Source organism: Bos grunniens, chromosome 8 (genome assembly GCF_055505025.1).
Source record: "Bos grunniens cultivar Pamir isolate PY7600 chromosome 8, Bosgru_T2T1.0, whole genome shotgun sequence".
Lineage (NCBI taxonomy): Eukaryota > Metazoa > Chordata > Mammalia > Artiodactyla > Bovidae > Bos > Bos grunniens.
In genome coordinates, this window is record NC_141172.1 from 80,952,682 (window position 1) to 80,974,480 (window position 21,799).

Below are 21,799 nucleotides of genomic sequence, written 5' to 3' on the forward strand. Positions count from 1 at the left end.
TTGGATGTCCTTGCAGTCCAAGGGACTCTCAAGAGTCTTCTCCAACACCACACTTCAAAAGCATCAATCCTTCAGCACTCAGCTTTCTTTATAGTCCAACTCTCACATCCATACATGACTACTGGAAAAACCATAGCCTAGACTAGATGGACCTTTGTTGACAAAGTAATGTCTCTGCTTTTTAATATGCTGTCTAGGTTGGTGATAACTTTCCTTCCAAGGAGTAAGCGTCTTTTAATTCCATGGCTGCAGTCACCATCTGCAGTGATTTTGGAGCCCAGAAAAATAAAGTCAGCCACTGTTTCCACTGTTTCCCCGTCTATTTGCCATTAAGTGATGGGACCGGATGCCATGATGTTAGTTTTCTGAATGTTGAGCTTTAAGCCAACTTTTTCACTCTCCTCTTTCACTTTCATCAAGAGGCTTTTTAGTTCCTCTTCACTTTCTGCCGTAAGGGTGGTGTCAGCTGCATATCTGAGGTTATTGATATTTAAGGCAATGGCACCCCACTCCAGTACTCTTGCCTGGAAAATCCCATGGACGGAGGAGCCTGGTAGGCTGCAGTCCATGGGGTCGCTAAGAGTCGGACACGACTGAGCGACTTCACTTTCACTTTTCACTTTCATGCATTGGAGAAGGAAATGGCAACCCACTTCAGTATTCTTGCCTGGAGAATCCCAGGGACAGAGGAGCCTAGTGGGTTGCCATCTATGGGGTCGCACAGAGTCCGACACGACTGAAGCAACTTAGCAGCAGTAGCAGCAGCAGCAGCAATCTTGATTCCAGCTTGTGCTTCATCCAGCCTGGCATTTCACATGATGTAGTCTGCATATAAGTTAAATAAGCAGGTGACAATATACAGCCTTGATGTACTCCTTTTCCTATTTGGAACCAGTCTGTTGTTCCATGTCCAGTTCTAACTGTTGCTTCCTGACCTGCATACAGATTTCTCAAGAGGCAGATCAGGTGGTCTGGTATTCCCATCTCTTTCAGAATTTTCCACAGTTTATTGTGATCCACACAGTCAAAGGCTTTGGCATAGTCGATAAAGCAGAAATAGATGTTTTTCTGGAACTCTCTTGTTTTTTCAATGATCCAGCGAATGTTGGCAATTTGATCTCTGGTTCCTCTGCCTTTTCTCAAACCAACTTGAACATCTGGAAGTTCATTGTTAACATATTGCTGAAGCCTGGCTTGGAGAATTTTGAGCATTACAGGGCCTATACAGTCTAAAATATTTAGTAACTAGCCTTTTACAGAAAAAAGTCTTCTGACCCTTTCAATATCTATTTGAAGGTTATCATCAAAAATTAAAACAAGAGTTGACTTTTAACATTTTCTATGAAAATGTTAAATACCACCAAGAATTTATCTGTGGATTTTTTTTTTCAGAATTACTAATCAGGGCATAGTTATAATAAAGTAAATGCTAATTGGGATTTGCTTATGTGATACCTCAGAGTAGACTTTTCCGGTTCAAACTGAGGGAGGATTTAGCTAGACCAGAAGAAAGAACTTTCGGCATCATACTGCATGCCTCGTGCAGCCCAGCAGCTGGGGTTTATCAGAGGACAGCCAGGCAAGTACGGTCGCAACACCCTCTGCCCCAAATGGCTGTTCTGAGGATGGAATAATATCTCCAAATGTGTCTGTACTCCTTGGAGAAAAAGGATATGTGGACACAAGATGCTATTACTTCCTTTCCAAGTCATGTTTTCTAGATTGGTGGATTGGTCTCATAGGACCTCCATTCTGTTGTGCACAATGCCCTTTAAAACAATGAGCTATCCTTGAAAACATGAGCGGCAAAACCCAACCCGCAAGTCACAGTTTCCATCACAGCAACACGTCAACCTGATTAGTACATTTGCCAGGCATCAGCTGATTTCCCGAAAGAAGCAAAGCACCTGGGAGCAGCACAGTGTAATGAGGCGGATAACAGCGCCCGAAATGATAACAACCCTTGGGCAGGGGACGGAAATCAGATGACGGACCTCTGAGTTCTTAGTACATGGGGGAAATCGTTCCTCCTGGCGGTTTTAAAGAAGAAGGCTGATGGTTTAGAGGGTAGTGTGATGACTGTCATAAGAATTTTAGTAGCCGAGAAGTCACTATCCTTTTTCTCAAGAAGGCTAAGTTAAAACCATAGATTTAGTTTGACTCGTTTGGCTCCTTTATTGTATAACTTGCTCAGCATAATGTCATTTGGGCAGACAGAAATGTTAGCCTGTGTATTATTGTCAGCCTGCATTCCCTGCCGAAATGTAGCTAAACAATTAAGCTCAGAGACCCAATGCCCAGTACAGTGTTTTGTATATAACAGGTACTCAATACCTATTTGTTGAATAAATGTGTTCTCTGTAATCAGACAGATGTAATAGGTTCATGGAAGAAGCATTCAAAATCACTATTGATAGTAACAAAAATGATTTCAGGGTCATTCCTTTAGTTTTGCTTCTGATTGAAGTTTATAACTTTTCCCCAGGTTCAGTATATTTTAAAAGGGAAAAAAAAATGATGTAGTACATTCTAATTTCCTCCTGCTTGGTAATTTTGTTGTTGTTAATTTAATTTTGTTTTATTTTTGCAGGGTCTACTTCCTAGGAAATTAAAAAAAAAACACACACACACACTCCAGTTATATTTTTCATGGGAAGCCATAAGTAAAGGAATAAGACTGACTGACTGAAACTTCTTCCAACTGTAGGAGAAAAAGCATATGAACAAGTGAAAGACGTTTGAAAAAAAAACTATATGTACCCTCGCTTAAGATCTGATTTCATTTTTCTGTGCAAAAGTAGGAGACTGTAGACATTACTTCATCCTGGGCAAAATGCTGCTTTCTGGTGTGCCCAATAGACCAGCTCCCTGACATTCTCTCTCTTGATTTTGTGTGGGAAATTCCAGGGAAAAGCCAAGATTTCAGGGTCCAGACCCCTCCCCCCCACTCCCCCACCCCCCCCGCCATGTGCCATTGAAAGCTAACTTTTCTTTCCTTTTGATGGCTCAAAATGAGCAACACTACTATTTAGACTGCTCCCACAGTATGAGACCAAGAATTACATATGAGGAAATGGTGAATTAAAAGACTTTTAGGAATGGTTATGATTAAGTGTTTTCACAAAGAGAGAATGCAAAGTAGAGAGAGCTCCTTGTTTCTCGAACTGAGGAAACTTTATTCTGGGCCCGTATGCACATGTGTGTTTCAAGGGGTAGGAGTACAGAGTGAACACATCTTTTCTCTTTAGAAAGCTGCTGCTGAGTGAGGACTGTGTTCTGCTCTGTTACATCCCCCATAAGGTCCCACATAATGCCCTGCACTTTCTAAACATCAGTTCATTCTTTTGTTTGTGACTTGCTTTTTGACTAGTTCTTGCTTGCCCTCCTAGTATTGCACTTACCGTATTTGACACACAGGGAAGTCATCGTGATTTCTTTTAGATGATCATGATTCCCGCAGGCCTGTGTCTTGTTGCTATGAATTTTTGTCTTAGGCTTGACACTCATGAATTTTCTCATGTCAGTAAAGTACTAAAGCACACTCGTGACCCTCTGGCACAGAATGATTTGGTGACCAGTTTGCCTGTCCACCTTGTATTTAAGTTTAAGGAGAACTAGGTTATCCATCGGAGAAGGCAATGGCACCCCACTCCAGTACTCTTGCCTGGAAAATCCCACGGATGGAGGAGCCTGGTGGACTTCAGTCCATGGGGTCGCTAAGAGTCGACTGAGCGACTTCACTTTCACTTTTCAATTGCATGCATTGGAGAAGGAAATGGCAACCCACTCCAGTGTTCTTGCCTGGAGAATCCCAGGGACGGGGGAGCCTGGTGGGCTGCCGTCTATGGGGTCGCACAGAGTTGGACACGACTGAAGCGACTTAGTAGCAGCAGCAGCTTATCCACACAGGTCAGAGTGCGGGTGACACTTGGCATGACAAGCCTGGTGAAACGTATTCCTTTAGGTATTCCATTAGCCACGAGGGAAAACCTCAGAACCAGTGGCGGTGCTTGCGTTCTGGGTTCAGTAGGTGGCGCTCTTCTACCTGGTTCACAGGAATGATCTTGAAGGTCATTCTCTCCTGGGTCTCCTGTGCCATAGGCGGTACCATGTTGCCAGGAAAGGAAACCTGAAGCCTTGCCGGGTGGCATCAGTGCCTGAGAAGCGGGTGGCATGATCTGGCGTATGGCCCTGGTCAGGCAGTGCTGGTTGCATACCAGCCGAGGGCGTCTTACTGTCTCCTTTGTTCTGGTGCCAGTTCCCGCCCTTGAGCAACAGCGGAAAAGAACTAACGAAAGACAGTCACGCCATGGGTATTCAGGAGGGTGGCACTAGCTCATAAAACCGGAACGTGTAGACTCAGCATCTCAAAAGTAGTGAAAGGAAAAAAAGCTGGGGTTTGCCGAAAGCCTCCAGAGAAAGAAGCCAAAAGAGGAAGAGCAACCAAAACTGGGAGCTTTACCTACTTTGTTATGTATCTATTATATTTATTATAGCAAATATATAAAACTATGTAATAGGAACTTTAAATGTAGTGTATCTATGTATACTTATAAGTTCATACTCGTATATTATGTGTTCCTATACATACCATCAAGCATTTTAAACTTGTAATACAAAGAAGAGACACGTGAAATAGTTCTGGCAGGAAGTTCTGAAATTAAGAATAGTGGGTAGAGAAAGAAACAAGCTTGAGGTAGGAAAGAAGCAGGCGCTACAGATGAATTGAGTAAAGAAATATAATATGTAAATAAAAGCATGTATCAATTTGATGTTTCCAAACGCTTCATGCTGTTTGTCTAACTTAAAGTGGAAAAGTTTAAAAGATAAAGGAAAAGCTTTTAATAGGGAGAATTTAAGTGCCTGTTTTAATTTTCAGTGAAACGATAGCTCTTTAAGAACAAGTAATTTGGTGAATGCATAACTCTGCAGACATAAATCGTCAGCTTTTGCCTCTGTGGAAGCAGAGTGTTTGTGTGTGGTGTAGCTGTGGCTTTGGTGTGTATTGAGTGAGTATATCCAGGACTCCTAAGAATAGTACACTGATGTTCCATAGATTTTGTATTTAATTTACTATTAGTAGGCATGCTTGATGTGTAGAAATAACTAAAGTATCTTGATTTTTTTTCCTGAATTTGTTTTCTTTTTGTAAGGACAATTTCTTCAAATAATTAGCAAAGTATTTCACAGGTTTAGCGTTAACAAGTTCTCTCTCCTCCTGTGAACGAAATACTCCATCATGGTCTTCCTTTTTTCCTCCCCACTTTTCTTACCCTAAAAGAATCTTCAAAACCATTCATAGGACAGTTTTTTAGAATAGTATATGAAGGAAATAATTGAGGTAATTTCCAGTTATAAGTATAATTTTCAAAGCTTACAATTTGAAAAATTACCCATCTCAAATTCTTATCATAAGAAAGTCATCTTTAAGGAAAATTTCAGTCCTGAATTGAAGGTAAATGTTTACTTGTATCTTGTAGCTGCTGCTAGCACAATTCTAAGAACAGTATCTGATATATCTGGCTTACTAGTGAGACAATTAAAGGGTAAGGATTTGAGAGGGCATAGCAGCTTGCAAGAACTTTTCGAGGAGGCCCAGGAGGGAGGTGGGCTGGGTGGCTGCTCAAGCCTGCACAGTTAGGTGCACCACTTCCTCTGGGCTCCTTCATATGGGCCCCCTCCCTGGGCGTCTTACTGATGAATCCCGTCCTGGCCGTGAAATCATCCAGTGGTGTGATGGGCTTCTGGCCTCTGCAGAGGAAAAACTCTGGGTGAATTCAAGTACAGCATGTTCTCTTTGTTTTGCAGCTGGTGTAGTGAGGGAGACTAGGGCAAGTGGATTGAATCAAAAAGGAAAATGAAGGCATTCACTGTCTGTTTCATCGAGGATGGCTCATTTCAAGTAAACACCATTTAAATAGTCTCCAAATGGCCCATTCTATATGAAGTCATACAGGATGCCCGCTTTGGGCTGTCATTCTCCTTTAAATGGATCGCTTTGTGTGCACAGTGTTTTAATGCCATTCAACCTTAAACCCCATCTGTGGGCCTCATCAGGCCACAGGCTTCAGTGCACATGTGGCAGCCATACCTTCGACATTCTTAGTCTCTGCCGCCAGAAAGTCAGCCCAAGCAACAGGGGGAGGCAGCTGTAAAGACGACAGCAGTTAACATTTCTTCAGCACTTACTATGCACCAGTTACTATGCCTAGAGATTTCTGTATGTGAGGTACAGACTATGATTATTCCTTTGTTACAGATGAGGAAACTGACGCATGGAGATATTAAGCAATATGCCCAAACTGGTAAGTGTGGATTGGAGAATTGAACCTTTGCAATCAGATTCCAGAGCTAGAACTCAGTCTGTGGACATTTTTAAGAGAAATAAACTCTTGTCAATTCTCTTTCCAAAGTAGGCTTATCCCAAACAATAGATAATCCAGAAATTATTTCTCTTTGTCTTTGGAATGCATGCTCTGCTTTTTGGAGCAGTATTCCCCTTGTTATTTGCATTTTTTTTTTCTTTGCAGTGTGGTTTGAAAGTGAGGTCAGGTATTTCCCTAGCAGCTACCTCGCCATGGCAGTGGGTGGTCGTCATGCAAGACTGGACTCAGTGGAATAATCCATGAGCAGACAACCCAAGAGACAGTTTTCTACCAAATGAGGTTACTAGACCTTCCCTCATAGTAATGAACTAGTGAGAGCCTCCCCATGAACTCCACTGAGGCATTCTGTTGTTGCAGCACCAGCTCCAGATTTACTCAGGGTTGTGCAAAAAGCCCATGACTGGACCTTTGGGAAGCTTCTGAGAAGAGTCCAACTAGGGTCTTTTTGAGAAGAGGGTTCCTGGCCAGTTCTTATGTGGCCCAGACTAGTTATCTGCCCTTGTTTGACGGTAGCTTGGTAGCCTAGAAAACTTTTTTGCTTTAAAAGCCTGAAATGTAAAACAGTTTCTTCCATATGAGTTCCACTAAGTAGAGGAAACTAAAAATAATAATAATAACAAGCTTTGAGGTCTGTATAGGAGACAGTCATCTTAAACATTTAAAATATGGGTTTGGGGGATGTTCCCAACACATTTCCCCCTCAAGGCCTTTTCTTTCTGTTACTTAACTTCCCAGAAGACTGTGGAGAGACCATGCGAGACCGAAAACACTGTCACTGGACTGACTCAGGTTCTGTTATCACTTTCTCTACCTCACTCCCAAACTCTAGGTCATCTTAAGGTTTCTGACTTTTTAAAACTGCTAATCTCATTCCAGCCCTCTGCCACACCCCTCTGTGGCTTCCTGTGCCCTCTCAACATCACCGTGAAGGTACAGACATCCTCATGAAGATGCTGGGACGTGATGAGATTGGGCACTCTGTGGATTCTCCATGACCCTCTGCAGGCATCTAACAGATACTCTTACTCCATCAGCAGTGTTCTCTCTGAAAGCAGTTTCAGTTTCTGCTATTTCCATGTCTCATCTTGTCCATGTACTAAATGGATGGTACAGGAACCAGAAGGACAGCAGAAAAACCAATTGAAAAGTTCCATGCAGAACATAGGGAGAAAGCCTATTGTGTATAGTATTCATTCTTTCCCCTGGAGGCTTCATTGAGATATAATTGACATGTAACATTATGTAAGTTTAAGATGATCAATGTGATGGTTTGATATATGTATATATTGTGAAATGATTATTAAATAAGGTCATATGGTTATATAGTGTGTGTATGTGTGGTGAGGACTTTTAAGATTTACTCTCTTATGCAATTTTCAGATGTACAGTATTGTTAACTATAGTCACCATGTGGTACCTCACATCCTCAGAACTTACTTATAACTAGAGGCTTGCACCCCTTGAGCACCTTCAGCCTTTCTCTCTCCCAACTGTCCTCCACCCACCACCACTGCTGCTGCTGCTGCTAAGTCGCTTCAGTCGTGTCCGACTCTGTGCGACCCCATGGACGGCAGCCCGCCAGGCTCCCCCGTCCCTGGGATTCTCCAGGCAAGGACACCGGAGTGGGTTGCCATTTCCTTCTCCAGTGCATGAAAGTGAAAGGTGAAAGTGAAGTCGCTCAATTGTGTCCGACTCTTAGCAACCCCATGGACTACAGCCTACCAGGCTCCTCCATCCATGGGATTTTCCAAGCAAGAGTACTGGAGTGGGGTGCCATCGCCTTCTCCGCCACCGCTAGCAGCCACCAATCTACTTTCTACTTCTATTAATATTTTTTTTCTGTTAGATTCTACACGTAAGTGAGATCATACAGTATTTGTCTTTTCCTGACTTATTTTACTTAGCATAATGCAATCAAGGTATATCCATGTTGTTGCAAATGGCAGGATTTTTTTTTTTTATAAATGAATAATATTCTGCATGTGTGTGTGTCTGTGTATCACATTTTCTCTATCCATGTATCTACGATTTGGGGCTTAGGATGTTTCCCTATCTTGGCTATTGGCTATTCTGAATAATTCTGTAATGAACATGGGGTGCAGATATCTTTGAGAGAGTGATTTCATTTCCTTCAGGTATATACCCAGAGGTGACATTGCTGGATCATGAGGAATTCTATTTTTAAAAAAAAATTTTTAGGAACCTCCATAATGTTTTCCATAGTGGCCACACCATTTTATATTCCCCTCAACATTGCACAAGGGTTCCTTTTTCTCCACATCTTCGCCAGCACTTATCTCTTGGCTTTTTGGAAATAGTTATTCTAATAGGTGAGGTGATACCTCGCTGTGGTTTTGATTTGCATTTACCTGATGATTGGTGATGTTGAGCACCTTTTTGTCTACTTCTTGGCCATTTGAGTTACTTCTTTGGAAAAATGTCTATTTCAGTCTTTTACCCATTTTAAAAGTAGGGTTAGATGTCTTCTTGCTGTTGTGTTGCATGAGTTCCTTGCATATTTCAGATATTAACTCCTTATCAGATATGTGGTTTGCAAATACTTTTTCTCATTCAGTAGATTTCCTTTTCATTCCACTCATGATTTCTTTTGCTATATACAAAATTTTTAGCTTGATGTAGTTCCTCCTATTTCTTTTTGCTCTTGATCTTATATCAAAAAATCATTACCAATGTTTTATTCTTAAAGGATTTCTTAGTAGAATAGTGCCTACTCCTTATCGCAAAATTGCCTCTTCTGAGTTATATTTTATCATTTTAACAGTATCTCAGAACCAAAAATGTTGTTCTTTTTCTGATAAGATTCTCTTTTAATTGACCAGTTGTGTTATTTAAAACAATTTTTTAAATACACGTATTTAAAGACTCAGATAGTTCAATTGGGCTTATTATACTCCCTTCCCAAAATAGCAGTCCTCAGTACTTCCAGCATATTTTCCTTACTTCAGAAGTTATCTTCTTTTTTATTTGATTATTTGATACTTATCTTCATAATATTCAGTAAGATGCTCGATTGTTCAGCATTGGTTTTCACACTATGGCAGATAGGGTTTTGGTACTCTTCCCTTCCCTCTACCCACTCCATCACACACATGCTCCCTTCCCAAAACTTTATCTTCACAATATAATTAATAACATAACTTTGATTAGATCAATATTCATCACATATTGTTATATCTATGTTTGCTAGTGCAACTTTGATTATATTATTATTTCTGTATTACATGCTAGTTTTTCATGGAATTAATAATAGCCTTATTGTCTGTTCTCTTTTGCTTGGTTTTCTACGTATTTGCCAACCCCAAGATTCTTTGAAAGTTGTTTAAATCTTTCCAGATGCTCAGATACATCAGATTTTCTCTCAGTTTCATCTTCCTGAAGCAGTCTCTCCTGGGGCCATATACTCTGCCTTGCAGGGCACGTTACACTCTCTGCTGGTGCACAGCTGGTTCCTGGGAATGCCCTTCTCCATTATTCTACAGGTTCCCTTTGTGTCTCTCTTATGTTGGATCATCTATGTTCCTCTTACTGGTTTACTACCTCCTTCTGAGGCATAATTTGCATACTCTAGTAGCTTCCAGAAAACAGAATGTGTGGGAGGCAATTTAAAAAAAAAAAAACTTTACATGTCTGAAAATGTCCTTATTGTAAGTGATTTTTGTTTTCTCTCTCTTCTGGGAAGCTTGTAAGATCTTGCCTTTATCCTCAGGGTTCTAAATTTCATAATGATGTATCATAATGTAGGTGGACTTGTTCCGGGTGTTCTGGATATTGTGTGCCCTTTCAGTCTGAAAACTCATGGTCCCTTAAATTTGGGGAAATTTTCTCAAATTTTTTAACCTACAGTTTTCTTCCTTCTATTTTCTCTGATGTCTTTTTCTGGAGCTTCTGTTACTTGGATATTAGATTGTCTTTTATTTCTGGGGAGATTTCAGCTTTATATTCCATCTCACTCCTATTATTGGGTTTTTCTTTCCTTCTCTCATGTTTTTTTAATTCTCTGTCAACTCCTCTTTTTTTCATCTTATACTGTTCTTGTTTCAGCACTGCAATAAATTCTCTGAACTTTCAGTATGTATCTGTTTGGTGTGTTTTGAAGTTTTCTTCTCCTAGCATGGTCACTGTCCTCCAAGTTGCTTGCTTCTTTTTGGTTTTGTCTCTCTGTTTTGCATTAGGGGCTTTCTAAAGATGCTCAAAGGTCCTTGATTTGTCTGTAGGCATTTGGGTGTAGGGGACTAAAACGTAATTGGAGCACTAAGTGAATGCATAGGCCTTGTCATCTGTAAGTTTCATCATAGACAAGTCATAGGAAACCTCCAATTTCAGTATCCTTGGTTGTCTCTCTTGGGCTTGTCAGGTTTTTTCATTTTCCTGCCTGGAGGTAAAAACTTGGTTGTCAAATAGGGGGAAATGACTGGTGGTAATGGTAAAGAATCTGCCTGCCAAAGCAGGAAATGCAAGAGACACGGGTTCGATCCCTGAGTCAGGAAGATCCCCTGGAGTAGGAGATTGCAACCCACTCCAGTATTCTTGCCTGGAAAATTCCATGGACAGAGGAGCTTGGTGGGCTACAGTCCATGGGGCTGCAGAGAGTCAGATGCGACTGAGTTACTAAGCACAGCACACACCTAAGGCTGGTGGTCTCAGCATCTGATATGCATTTGTTCATTTAATCCCATTCATTGGCTTCAACTATGCCATTCTACTCTCAGAGACCCTCTCTTTTATTCTCTGGAAGATAAACCTCCAGTTATTTGCTAGTATGTGTAGGGGGTTGGACAGGTAGCCCAGGTGTGAGGAACAGGGGTGGCCACCCAGGGATCTGAGCCCTTCTGAGTCATCTGACCCATCCTGCTTACTTTAGCACCTCTACTCACAGCCTTTTGGGAGGACCTGGGGGATAAAATGAGATGAATCTTGTCTTTCTCCCAGCTGACTTAGGATTCAGAGCTGCCATGTTATTTTCCTCTTTTACCACCTGCATTCTGGCTTCTAGTATTTTGTGGATAATTGTCTCCTATTTTATTCTCCTTGTTCTTTTTGGTTTATGCCTTTAAAAAAAATCCTTTTACTGTCCTTTAATTGGATTTTAGGAGAAAGCAACCTAGTTCCACTATCCATTTTTTAAATAAGGATTATATGGTTTTTTGCTATTGAGTTGTGTGAGTGCCTTATATATTTTGGATATTAACTCTTTATCAGATATGTATTCAATCTTCCATTTTTACTTGCAAGCCTCACTGTTGCTGTTTATTTACTGAGCCTCTCCCCCCGCCAAGGAGCTGAAGTTTTTGAAAGAAAGGTTCAACAGCCCATGTTCAACAACACTCCAAAATAGGTTTCAGAGATAGAATGACCAGACCACAGCCCTGTGATCCAGAGAGTATTGTTATTCAAAATTTCTCTTTTAAACCTAGGCTATTCAAAATCTAGGATATTTCACTCTTTTCCCATACCTTCTTTCCTCTTCTCATATCTCCTCCTCCCCATCCCCCAACTTATGCCAGCTCTCATTGTGTTGTCCAGTCCAAATTGAAGTTCTTCATTGGAGCAACTGTCGGGGAGGTGTCAGGTTGCAGAGAATGAGGCAGTTATGGGAAAGCAGAAAAATTAGGGAGGTAGACTCAGTACAGCATGTCATGTAGGATCCATGTCAGGCTTTTATCAAGACTGACATGGGATTGTCATGTCAATGACAATGGCTGAGATTGTCTCTACCTTCTTCTTACTGGCCTGGGATCATAGCAGCCATTCTTTTTTACAGCTGTAGTTTTTCTTCAAGCCCAGGAGAAGCTATGCATATCGTCAGATTGTCTCCAGCATCACTGGATTTGGTTCTCTTTAAAGAGGAGCCTGCCTTCAGCTTCTTAGTAAGCTGTGGAGAAAGTGATCTCAAAAGTGGCCACTCTGTTTGCAGAACCAGTATCAAACTTACAAGCAAGTTTGAGAAAATGGCTGCCTCTGTAAAGGGTTTCCAGCAGCATGCCCTTCTGTATTCCTTCTTCAGGTATCTCCTCTATTGACTTCCAAACTTGATAGCATATCTTGTTTATTCAAACTTGAGATCTGTTCATTTTGTCCTAAGTTTAAGTTTTCGTTTCCTATTTAAAATTTTGATTTTTATCAGAGAAGTTCTGTAATGTATTTCTTTCTATCTAAATTGTTAGTTTCAGAGGGTAATAAATAATGACCTCTCCAATCTTCCAAAGTTCAGATTCAGTTCAGTTCACTTCAGTTGCTCAGTCGTGTCCGACTCTTTGCAACCCCATGAAGCGCAGCATACCAGGCCTCCCTGTCCATCACCAACTCCTGGAGTTCACCCAAACTCTTGTGCATCGAGTCGGTGATGCCATCCAGCCATCTCATCCTCTGTCGTCCCCTTCTCCTCCTGCCCCCAATCCTTCCCAGCATCAGGGTCTTTTCCAATGAGTCAACTCTTCGCATGAGGTGGCCAAAATATTGGAGTTTCAGCCTCAGCATCAGTCTTTCCAATGAGCACCCAGGACTGGTATCCTTTAGGATGGACTGGTTGGATCTCCTTGAAGTCCAAGGGACTCTCAAGAGTCCTCTCCAACACCACAGCTCAAAAGCATCAATTCTTTGGCACTCAGCCTTCTTCACAGTCCAACTCTCACATCCATACATGACCACAGGAAAAACCATAGCCTTGACTAGACGGACCTTTGTTGGCAAAGTAATATCAGATTAGTTGAGATTAAAAAAATCCAAGTATATGGAGAGCAAAATCCAACCTTTATTACTGATTTTTACTGGTAAAGCACTTTGAAAAATGTCATTAAAAGTCTGCTGGTCAATGTAGGCCTGTTAATATTTCAACTCTGAAATTGACTTTATCCACTCATTGACCAAATTGGATGACAACAGTCCATTCTTTGAGTGTTTAACCCTCAGCAACTTAAAATAAGAAAGAGAAGATTAGCTCCTCAAAAGGAGTTAGCAGGGGCTGAAAGAGAGGCTGGGAGTGTTACTCTAGCGGTAGCTCCCGCTATGGGAACATGAAGAGTGAAGCACAGTGTTCCATATGTGAGGTGATACTAGATTCCCTAAAGATAACACCACTAATTTATAACACATGCTCAGAAAAAAATATTACGTTAAGTCAGGTTGAATGATACATTGAGATTTCAGTAACATTAAAATCATTTCCTCATGTTACAAGAAAAGAAGCATAATGTGATAAGTTATCAATCATTTGTTCCTTTGGTAAGAACCTTCTCTATGGTTTGGACTAAGTGGAGGGGGTACACTTTTGGCTGTGGTAGGGAGCTCCAGCTACAAATTCCAGCCCTGTTACAAACTAGCTGGGAGTCCTTGGCTCGCCTGAACCTCTCAAGCTCTGTTTTTCATCTGCTTGATGAGGAAAGGGGACTACCCCAATATATTAACAGATAAAAAGGATGAGAGATAAGACCTGAACTTCTGTAAATAAGTAGTTTCAGGGTTGGTACTAAAACCCATATACTTTCCTTCCCAATCTCATTTTCTTTTTCTTTTTTTTTTTTGCTATATCCATTTTAGAGTGACCTGTATTGAATTTAGACAAAGTAGTTTGGCAGCACAGAAATGGTCATTTATTCATTCATTCAACATAGCATCTTCTTTTTTGTGCCAAGTATTGTGCTGGCAATATGGATAAGATATGTTCTTGACCCCATAGTAGCATACAACCTCTGTCCTTATGTGTTTGTAGCTATTAGTGACTGCCTCAACCCTTTATTTATAGCCTCACTTGAAGGGCTTCAAACTGATCCATGGAAGAGATCCAAATCTTCTTGGCTATGCTGAATCCATCATCTCTCTTTTGCTGAGACCTAGAATAATGCCCCACCTCCAAGAATTAGCTCATCTCAACTTAGCACACAAGCTCTTCAAGTGCCTAAAGAGAAAAAAATACAGAGTAAAGTCCAGGACCATGCACTGGCCTCATTATGTTTTTCTCTTTCTGTTTGTAGACTACTCAAGTTGGCATTACTACGTCACCATGCCAATGCCAGCCTCCACCTTCACAATTGCAGTGGGATCCTGGACAGAAATGAAGCCGGAGATCTGCTCATCAAATGATGTGGCAACAGAGAGATCCTTCTCACCTTCTGAAGCTGACTTCAGGTTTGTACTTGTGAACTTGCGGAAAAACAAACACTTGAGGGAGCAGTATGATGCATTTATTCCAAGCACTGGGAATGTGAGTCATTCCTGCTGAGAAACTAAACCAAAATATGATTAATCAAAGCAGGAAAAACCCTACTGGGAGCGAAAGAGAGTTGAGAGGCAGAAATGTGGGCATATTGTTTATGCAGAAAGAAAGATAAATATATATGAGATCCTCTGGATAGTCAGGTGAAATATTTTTATGTGTTTCATTAAGTCAACAGAATCGTCAGATTCAATACTTTATCTCCTTCTACAGCTTTTAACTTTGGTTTTTGGTACTTATTTTTTCAAAAGCACAACTGAATGGAAAGAAGGTGCTTGTCTGATGGATTACTTTGTGGGCCACTTTGCTGTTTTGATTCCTTGCCCGTTATCAGCCGTGTGCTTGTGGGGGCTGCTGTCCCTCAGTGGGGAGAGTCAGCCTCCTTGGAGCTCAGGACACGAGGAAGCTGTCAGAAGGCCATTAGGTTATGAGAATCTTGCTGGGTCAGGGCTCTGTTAACTTCAGTAGCAATTTCTTCTTTTTCAGGATGGATCAGAGAAAATCAAAGCTTTTAAAAATTAGTGTGGGCCTTTGGATATTCACTTGTAGCCCCCTCCCTGGGCTTTCAGCTATATCTAGTTTTCAGAGCCAAAAGGAAAGAGAATGCACATAAGAGGCACAGAAGTGTGCTTGCTCATTGTGTGTGTTGCATCATGCTTTGTTCCAGGATGACCTTGACACCCACCTCAGTTTAACCTTTTTTTCCTATAGACACAAAGTCACTAAGTCAGTACCTTTCGGTGAAGAGCAATGATACAGATGCTCATTTCATCCTTGAAAACCAACTAAGATATGCTCTTAGTGAAATTTCTCTTGTTTGGGTTTTATTTTGCTAGGTTTCTTTCATTCTTACCACAGTGACAATAGTAGTCAGTACCCTTCGGAGATAAAGCCACTGAGGCCTCTATTAACATAGGCATGACTTATTGCCCGCATTTGCTTTTTGGAGGGAGGGAAGAAATTTCTACCATCTGCTCAGTAACTTGTCTGTCAGGACTGTCTGCCCTGAGCTCTGTAGAGGATCCTAGATTGTTTATTGGGCTTTATTTATGTACTCTTGAGGGAAGAACATTGTGGATGGAAATGACATGTCTTACTTTCACATGGGAACATTTAATTGCCTGTGCTGCCCTCTGGTCCTCTCTTCCTCTGTTACTGAGATCGCAGAGTAGGCCTCACTCTGCAGGTTCATGAAGCCCAGATTTCTGAGCAAGGAGGACAGGTGCCCTGGAGAATTACTTGGATTTACAGCACACTTGGTATGACTGACAAATAACCTTTTTTCCATTGAGCACTGAAACACCAGGGTTATTTGTTACTGCAGCATATCTTAGCCTAGCCTTAATGATACAGAAGCCACGGGGTGTTGCAGTCAGAGAGGGTCTTGATGTAAATGTCATCTCAGTTAGTCCTGAGGATAAGCCTATTAGATTGATAGGCTTTATTATCTCCTTTTTTCACATAAAGATACAGAAGCTTCAGACAGCAACTTCATGTCCATATCCCTATTGAGTTACAACACATGGATTCACATCTCAGCTTGACCCCCTAGAGAGGTGATTCAGAACCTTGCCTGAGGACTTTTAAAGGCTACATGTAACATCCACACCTCACCTGGAGTCTGATCTACCTTCCCACTGTCATTGATTGGAATCTATCATGTTAGAACAGAAAACAGAAGTTGAGAGCATTGCCTTTGAAGCTGAAGGAGCCATTTCTATTGATTATGTCTCTTTGGGCAGGCCATATTTCCCTTCTCTGTAGAAGAAAGTCTTTGTTCAGGGTTCTCAGATTCTTTGTGGTGAAGAATCACTGTGCTCTTCATCTACACCCTGAGGGCTCATTGACTCTTAGGGGAGGTGTGCATCAGGAAATGTGTGCCCTAGGAAACGAGGAGAAAGCAAAGATAGAACTTTGTTATTTTGTCCTTCTAGCCATATTCTCCGGAGAAGGAAATGGCAACCCACTCCAGTATTCTTGCCTGGAGAATCCCAGGGACAGAGGAGCCTGTTGGGCTGCCGTCTATGGGGTTGCACAGAGTCGGACACGACTGACGTGACTTAGCAGCAGCAGCAGCAGCCATATTCCCAGAGACACACAGGAGGAGAGTGGGCAGCGGTCATTGCTCTCTGCTGCCCAGAAGTAACTGCAGTGGCTTTTCACTCTTCTTGCATCTATAGTTGTGATGGGAGCAGGATATGGACAGATCAAGTGGAGATTCTGGAAAGAGATGATATCTGAAATTCCTCTTGGGGTTTAGGGGAAGGGGTAATTTTGATTCCCCTTTTGTCCTCCTGAGTTTAGAACCAATTTAGAAACAGACAGAAGAAAAGCAAAATAAAGCTTTTATTGTTGACAGAAGCTGGACTGAGGGAGTGCTCAGGTGCATAGTCTCAGTGGACATTCTAATACTACATTTCCAAATTACACAAATTTACTTACCCACCCAGTCACCCACCCAGATGGACCTCTGCCAGCCTCCACAAGACAGATGCACACAGATTGCCGAACAGCCAAAAAGTAACCCCTCTGTGGGCAAGCAGATGGAAAAAGAGAAAGCCCAAAGTGGCAAGCCAACCCCATCAGCTGTGGAGAGAGGTCAGAGTTGCCACTCTGGGGAAGCACGTCCTTGTATGGAAACACAGGCCTGTGGAATGGAGTCCCTCCCACGCTCCCTCTGTGTCTGACATGCTATGACTAAGTTTTCCCTCCATTTATCACTGTGCTTGTCCATCAGAAATGTACTGCTGATAAAATAATAGCTTACATTTGCTTAATCCTTCCCTGGCTGCGTGCTCCATGTGTGCTGTCTTTAGTCATCAAAGGGTGGCTTTGTGTTTTTATCCATTAAATCTTTGGCTCCATGCTAAGTTTGCCAGCAAAGGTGCTCTAAAGTGCCAACTACAGTGGTGTTTTTGGTTATATTCACATCTGGTCCCCTTGCCTCCCTCAGCATCTCCGCCCCCTCCACCACCCTACCCTTTCTATTTCAAACCTTCCCAAGACCACCAGTTCAACTCCTGTAAATGTAACTTTTACAGGGGCTTTATACACCACAGGCTTGCATTTGCCTGAAATTTCATCTGGGTCTCAGAGACTTAGCCAAAGTATTGGTCACTGAACTTTTGATCACTGTTCATGTGGCCTAAATTATGTGAGGAATGTTCCCTCTTCCAGCTCCAGCTCCATGCATGCTCTAGCCCATTCTAGGTGAGCAAATGCATTAGTTAAAAGGCACTTAGGTAAACTTCTGAAAGTTTATCAATTTTATTTGGCTGCAGTATAATCTTCTCCAGCCACAGGGGAATTTTTGTGTTATGTTTAACCTCTCAAGGCCTTTGTTAAAATATTGTCTTCACTTGGGGGCCATTCAGTTTAAGCACAACATGGAAACTTGGATAAAGTCCAGAGGACTCAACAAAAATGATTAAATGCAAGGAAGGCAGGCAACACGAAGAAGAAAAGGCATTGAGGCTGTTCATCCTAAAGAAGGGACGACTTGGTGCAGGAAGAGGTCTTCTTTAGAGCTGCAAAGGTGATGAAAATTCCCTTGTGGACCTTGGAGGATAAACCCTGTTTCTATCTCTGAGAGTCTGGAAAAGAAGGAATTACATACATATATATATATAGGGTTTCCCTAGTAGCTCAGACAGTAAAGAATCTGCCTGCAATGCAGGAGATCTGGGTTCGATCCCTGGGTCAGGAAGATCCCATGGAGAAGGAAATGGCAACCCCTCCAGTATCCTTGCCTGAAAAGTTCCATGGACAGAGGAGCCTGGCGGGCTACAGTCCATGGGGTCGCAAGAGTCAGACACGACAGAGCAACTCACACACACACCCACATAATATGTATATTATATATTTATAATATGTAAATTATAAATATATATAAATCATAGGAAAAATGCCAATTTCCATTACATCCTTCACTATGAGCAAACCTTTTCATATCTTCCTGGCTTGGTTTGGTTTCTCCAGCCCTTGCTCTCTCAAGATATTTCAGCTTTCTGTCTCTTACTGTACACATTTCAGTTTTCTCTGCAGTGCACTAAATGCCCTGAGAAAATGCATCCAGCTTCCAGACACTCCTACATCGCAGTTTATGTTAACATCACTGTCGACAATTCGCTGGGGGCTGGTGGTGGCATTTTGAACACTTGTGATTTTTATGGTAAGCAAGCATCTAAGCTGCTTGCTAAAATATGTTAATAAATTGTGTAACCTATGTCACTGTAACTTTCAGAATTAAAACTTTTTTTTTTCTCCCAAGAAAACTGTAAGCTCCTCAAAGATAGGGTTGGAAATTTATTCATACGTGTGTACATAGCAGCATCCTTTGAGGTGCCTTGAATAGAGCAAAGATACTGGAAATATTTACTAAGTTGTCAGGTTGAACTGAGGAAGGGGAGTGTGAGCAGTAAAGGGTACGCTTTCCAAGGGAGACTTTTCTAGCAATCCCTTTGAACCTGTGGTAGGAAAACATTTGTGTCAAGTGGTTTTAGTACAGGACCTTCTTGAAACAAGAGATTGGCCTGAAGAAGAGCTTCTTGACAGTTTTCACTTTTGTGATTATGAGTAAAACATGGTCATTCTTACTCTTTGGAAAGACCTCTTATAAAATAATTTTAGCCTAGCAGTTGTGTGAGAGGGAACCAGTGATCAGCTTCCCATCATTTACCAGTCTAACATATATTTCACCAGTTCTTCCCACTCCTGGCAACATTAATGGGCACTAATACTATCAATACAAGGAAGAGTAGGAAGCCAGAGAACCACAGACCAGCTAAACTCAGCTTTGAGAAAAATCCAGGATCCTCTTTACTCAAGAAGAATCATGAAGTATGTGGAGCAGAAGGGTCAGCAGAGAGGAGCTTATGACCCAGTGTGATGAAAAGAATAGCTCTCACCCTTCAGAATGTTGTGTGCATTAGTTGGGATGATGCATATAAAGTGTTCAGAACAGTGCTTGGCACCTACTCAATGTTCAATAGCAGTTGTGGTAGGACTTATTATTGCTTATTATTCTTACTTAATACTACAGATTATTTATTAATCATCAGGCATTATTAATAATATGTACTATTAAAATATTTACTCTGATACAAGTCTGGACACAATGAACTGGTATTTACAAATTCTTGATTTGTTGGTGATACTGAGAATGTATTGCAGCAGGCACATACACAGAGATTAATAACTGACGGTTAGTGTGAAAGGAAGATATGGCATCATTGGGTTAATATTGCTTCTGTGGGAGACCATTCATGACCTTATAAAAGTACAGTATCACCTCACCATTTCAGGAACATGGCTGATGCGTAAAAGGGGCTCCTGTGGTGGTGGGTTGTCATGGAATCGCAGTGCCAGAAGAAATCTTAGAAACTGTTTTAGATTCTCTGTTTTTAATTAAAGCATAATTAACATACAACAAAGTGCACGGATTCTAAGTGTTTGGCCTGATGAGCTTTTGATGATTGTATGTGCCCTAAACCAGACAGAGAACTTCTATCAACCCCCTGAGTTCCCTCACATCCCCTTCCAAGCAACTCCTCCCCTCCCCCAGCAGCCACTTGTGTGAGAGAGTGTTAGAGATGAGGAAAAAGAGGCCCCAGATACTGAGTTGCCTGACTCAGGTCAGCTAGCCAGCCTGAGACCAGCCTCTGAAGCCTCGGTTTCCTGATCCGCCCCCGCCCCTCAACAGGAACACATGTGTGGCTTCCCTGATGCCGTTTCCATTTTTATTGGGAGTCTTCTGGTCTCACTTAGTTTGATTATAGCTAGATTGCCTTAAAGTCCTGCACATTCTCTCAGGCTTTGATTATGAAAAACAGTGGTAATTCACACAACTGGAATGACTTTCATTACCTTGGCTAGTGTCATTCCTGTCCAGAGAAAATTTAACTCACCCCTTTTTTCTTTTCAACAAAGTAGCTTTTGGGGGTGTACCTTTGGCTACCCCAAACTATTCTCTAACTTTGGATTGAATTGATGTACCAACACAGTATTTGTTATTAGGTGGACAGTTGCAGCCTTTTCAGTTAGATGTTTACCAGAAGGCATTTCTACTCACTCTGTCTGTAAAGCAAGGTTATTAATCCAGAGACTTTGACTAATGTTCAATAGTAATGAAGTTCTTCCTGTCACTTTATCCTCTCAGAAGTTTTTATGAGTCTCCACCCACTTCTCTTACCCTAACCTGTGGTAAAATATCATTGGTGCAGGAAGCTGTGTTCTGTGTCCCAGGCTGGCAGAAGTGAGGCTTATCTCCATGGCGGTGGGGATCTTCTTGGGCAGTGCTAGCCTCGGATGGGTGAACGGCACTTTAAGCACGTGGAAAGGAGTTATTGGTGTAGTCTGCTCATATTGGGATGTGCCAACATTTTAAGGTGTTTCAATATTCATTGTGAAGAAGTACCTACAGTTAGAATTATAATTTGCAGTATCAAATTAGAGGGACTTCCCATTCTGTTTGAATAAAGGCTGTGTTAGCAGGTGAAAAAATAGTTTCCTTTGATGTTGGTTTCTTTGGGTAGATACGTTCTCTTGAGGCCTCTGAGTCAGGTTCTAGGAATTCTTTTCCGGCTCCACCTTTGCCACAGTGGTGAGATGGTGTGGGCCGGGCTCTGATCTGTTTCCTTAAAAGGTTGATTCAGTTAAATTTGTATTGAAAGTGGATTGGGGAAAGTGTTGTATCAAAGTGCTCCTATATTCCTTAACAGCAAAACTTTTGAGGGCCTTCATAAAGAACAGTTATTGTAGGTTACTTTTCAGTAAAATGGATTATATTCTTTTGAAAATCTCGAAATGGCATTGTGATTTGTTTCACAGGATACATCACCGAGTCTACATCTTTTATTCTAGGACATTTCAGAGTGGGATCTTTAACTTGGTTGCACTGTTCCTTCTAAATTGCAAATTATTCTGAACTGGAAAAGATTTTTCCCATAGTGACATTTGAAAAGCACATTTCTAAGGATAGGAATTGCTTTTTATTTTGCTGGGGGATTGTTTTGTTGTTTTGAATCTTAGAGATTCTCCCTGTTTACTCTAAAACAAGATTTTACTACTTCCACTTAGCTTAGATTGAAGATAATCAATTCAGCACTTTGATAAGTGTTTTGACCTGTAATTTTTTCACCACTCTATAGAAATAAACAAGACAAGAACTCAAATGAACTAT

The 21,799-nt window shown here is 41.4% G+C and overlaps 1 protein-coding gene across 27 annotated transcripts in view; it reads left to right on the forward strand.

Moving 5' to 3' along the window:
* AOPEP (aminopeptidase O (putative)) overlaps window positions 1-21,799 on the forward strand; it is a 427,206-nt gene that overhangs the window by 90,997 nt on the left and 314,410 nt on the right. For all 27 annotated transcript variants that reach the window (XR_015170185.1, XR_015170180.1, XR_015170178.1 and 24 more), the window contains one exon: window positions 14,378-14,531. Coding sequence is in view for 18 of the 27 variants with exons in the window: in XM_086416943.1 (XP_086273069.1) it covers window positions 14,378-14,531 (154 nt within the window). In the remaining 9 variants the exon portion in view is untranslated. The remainder of the gene's footprint in view (window positions 1-14,377; window positions 14,532-21,799) is intronic.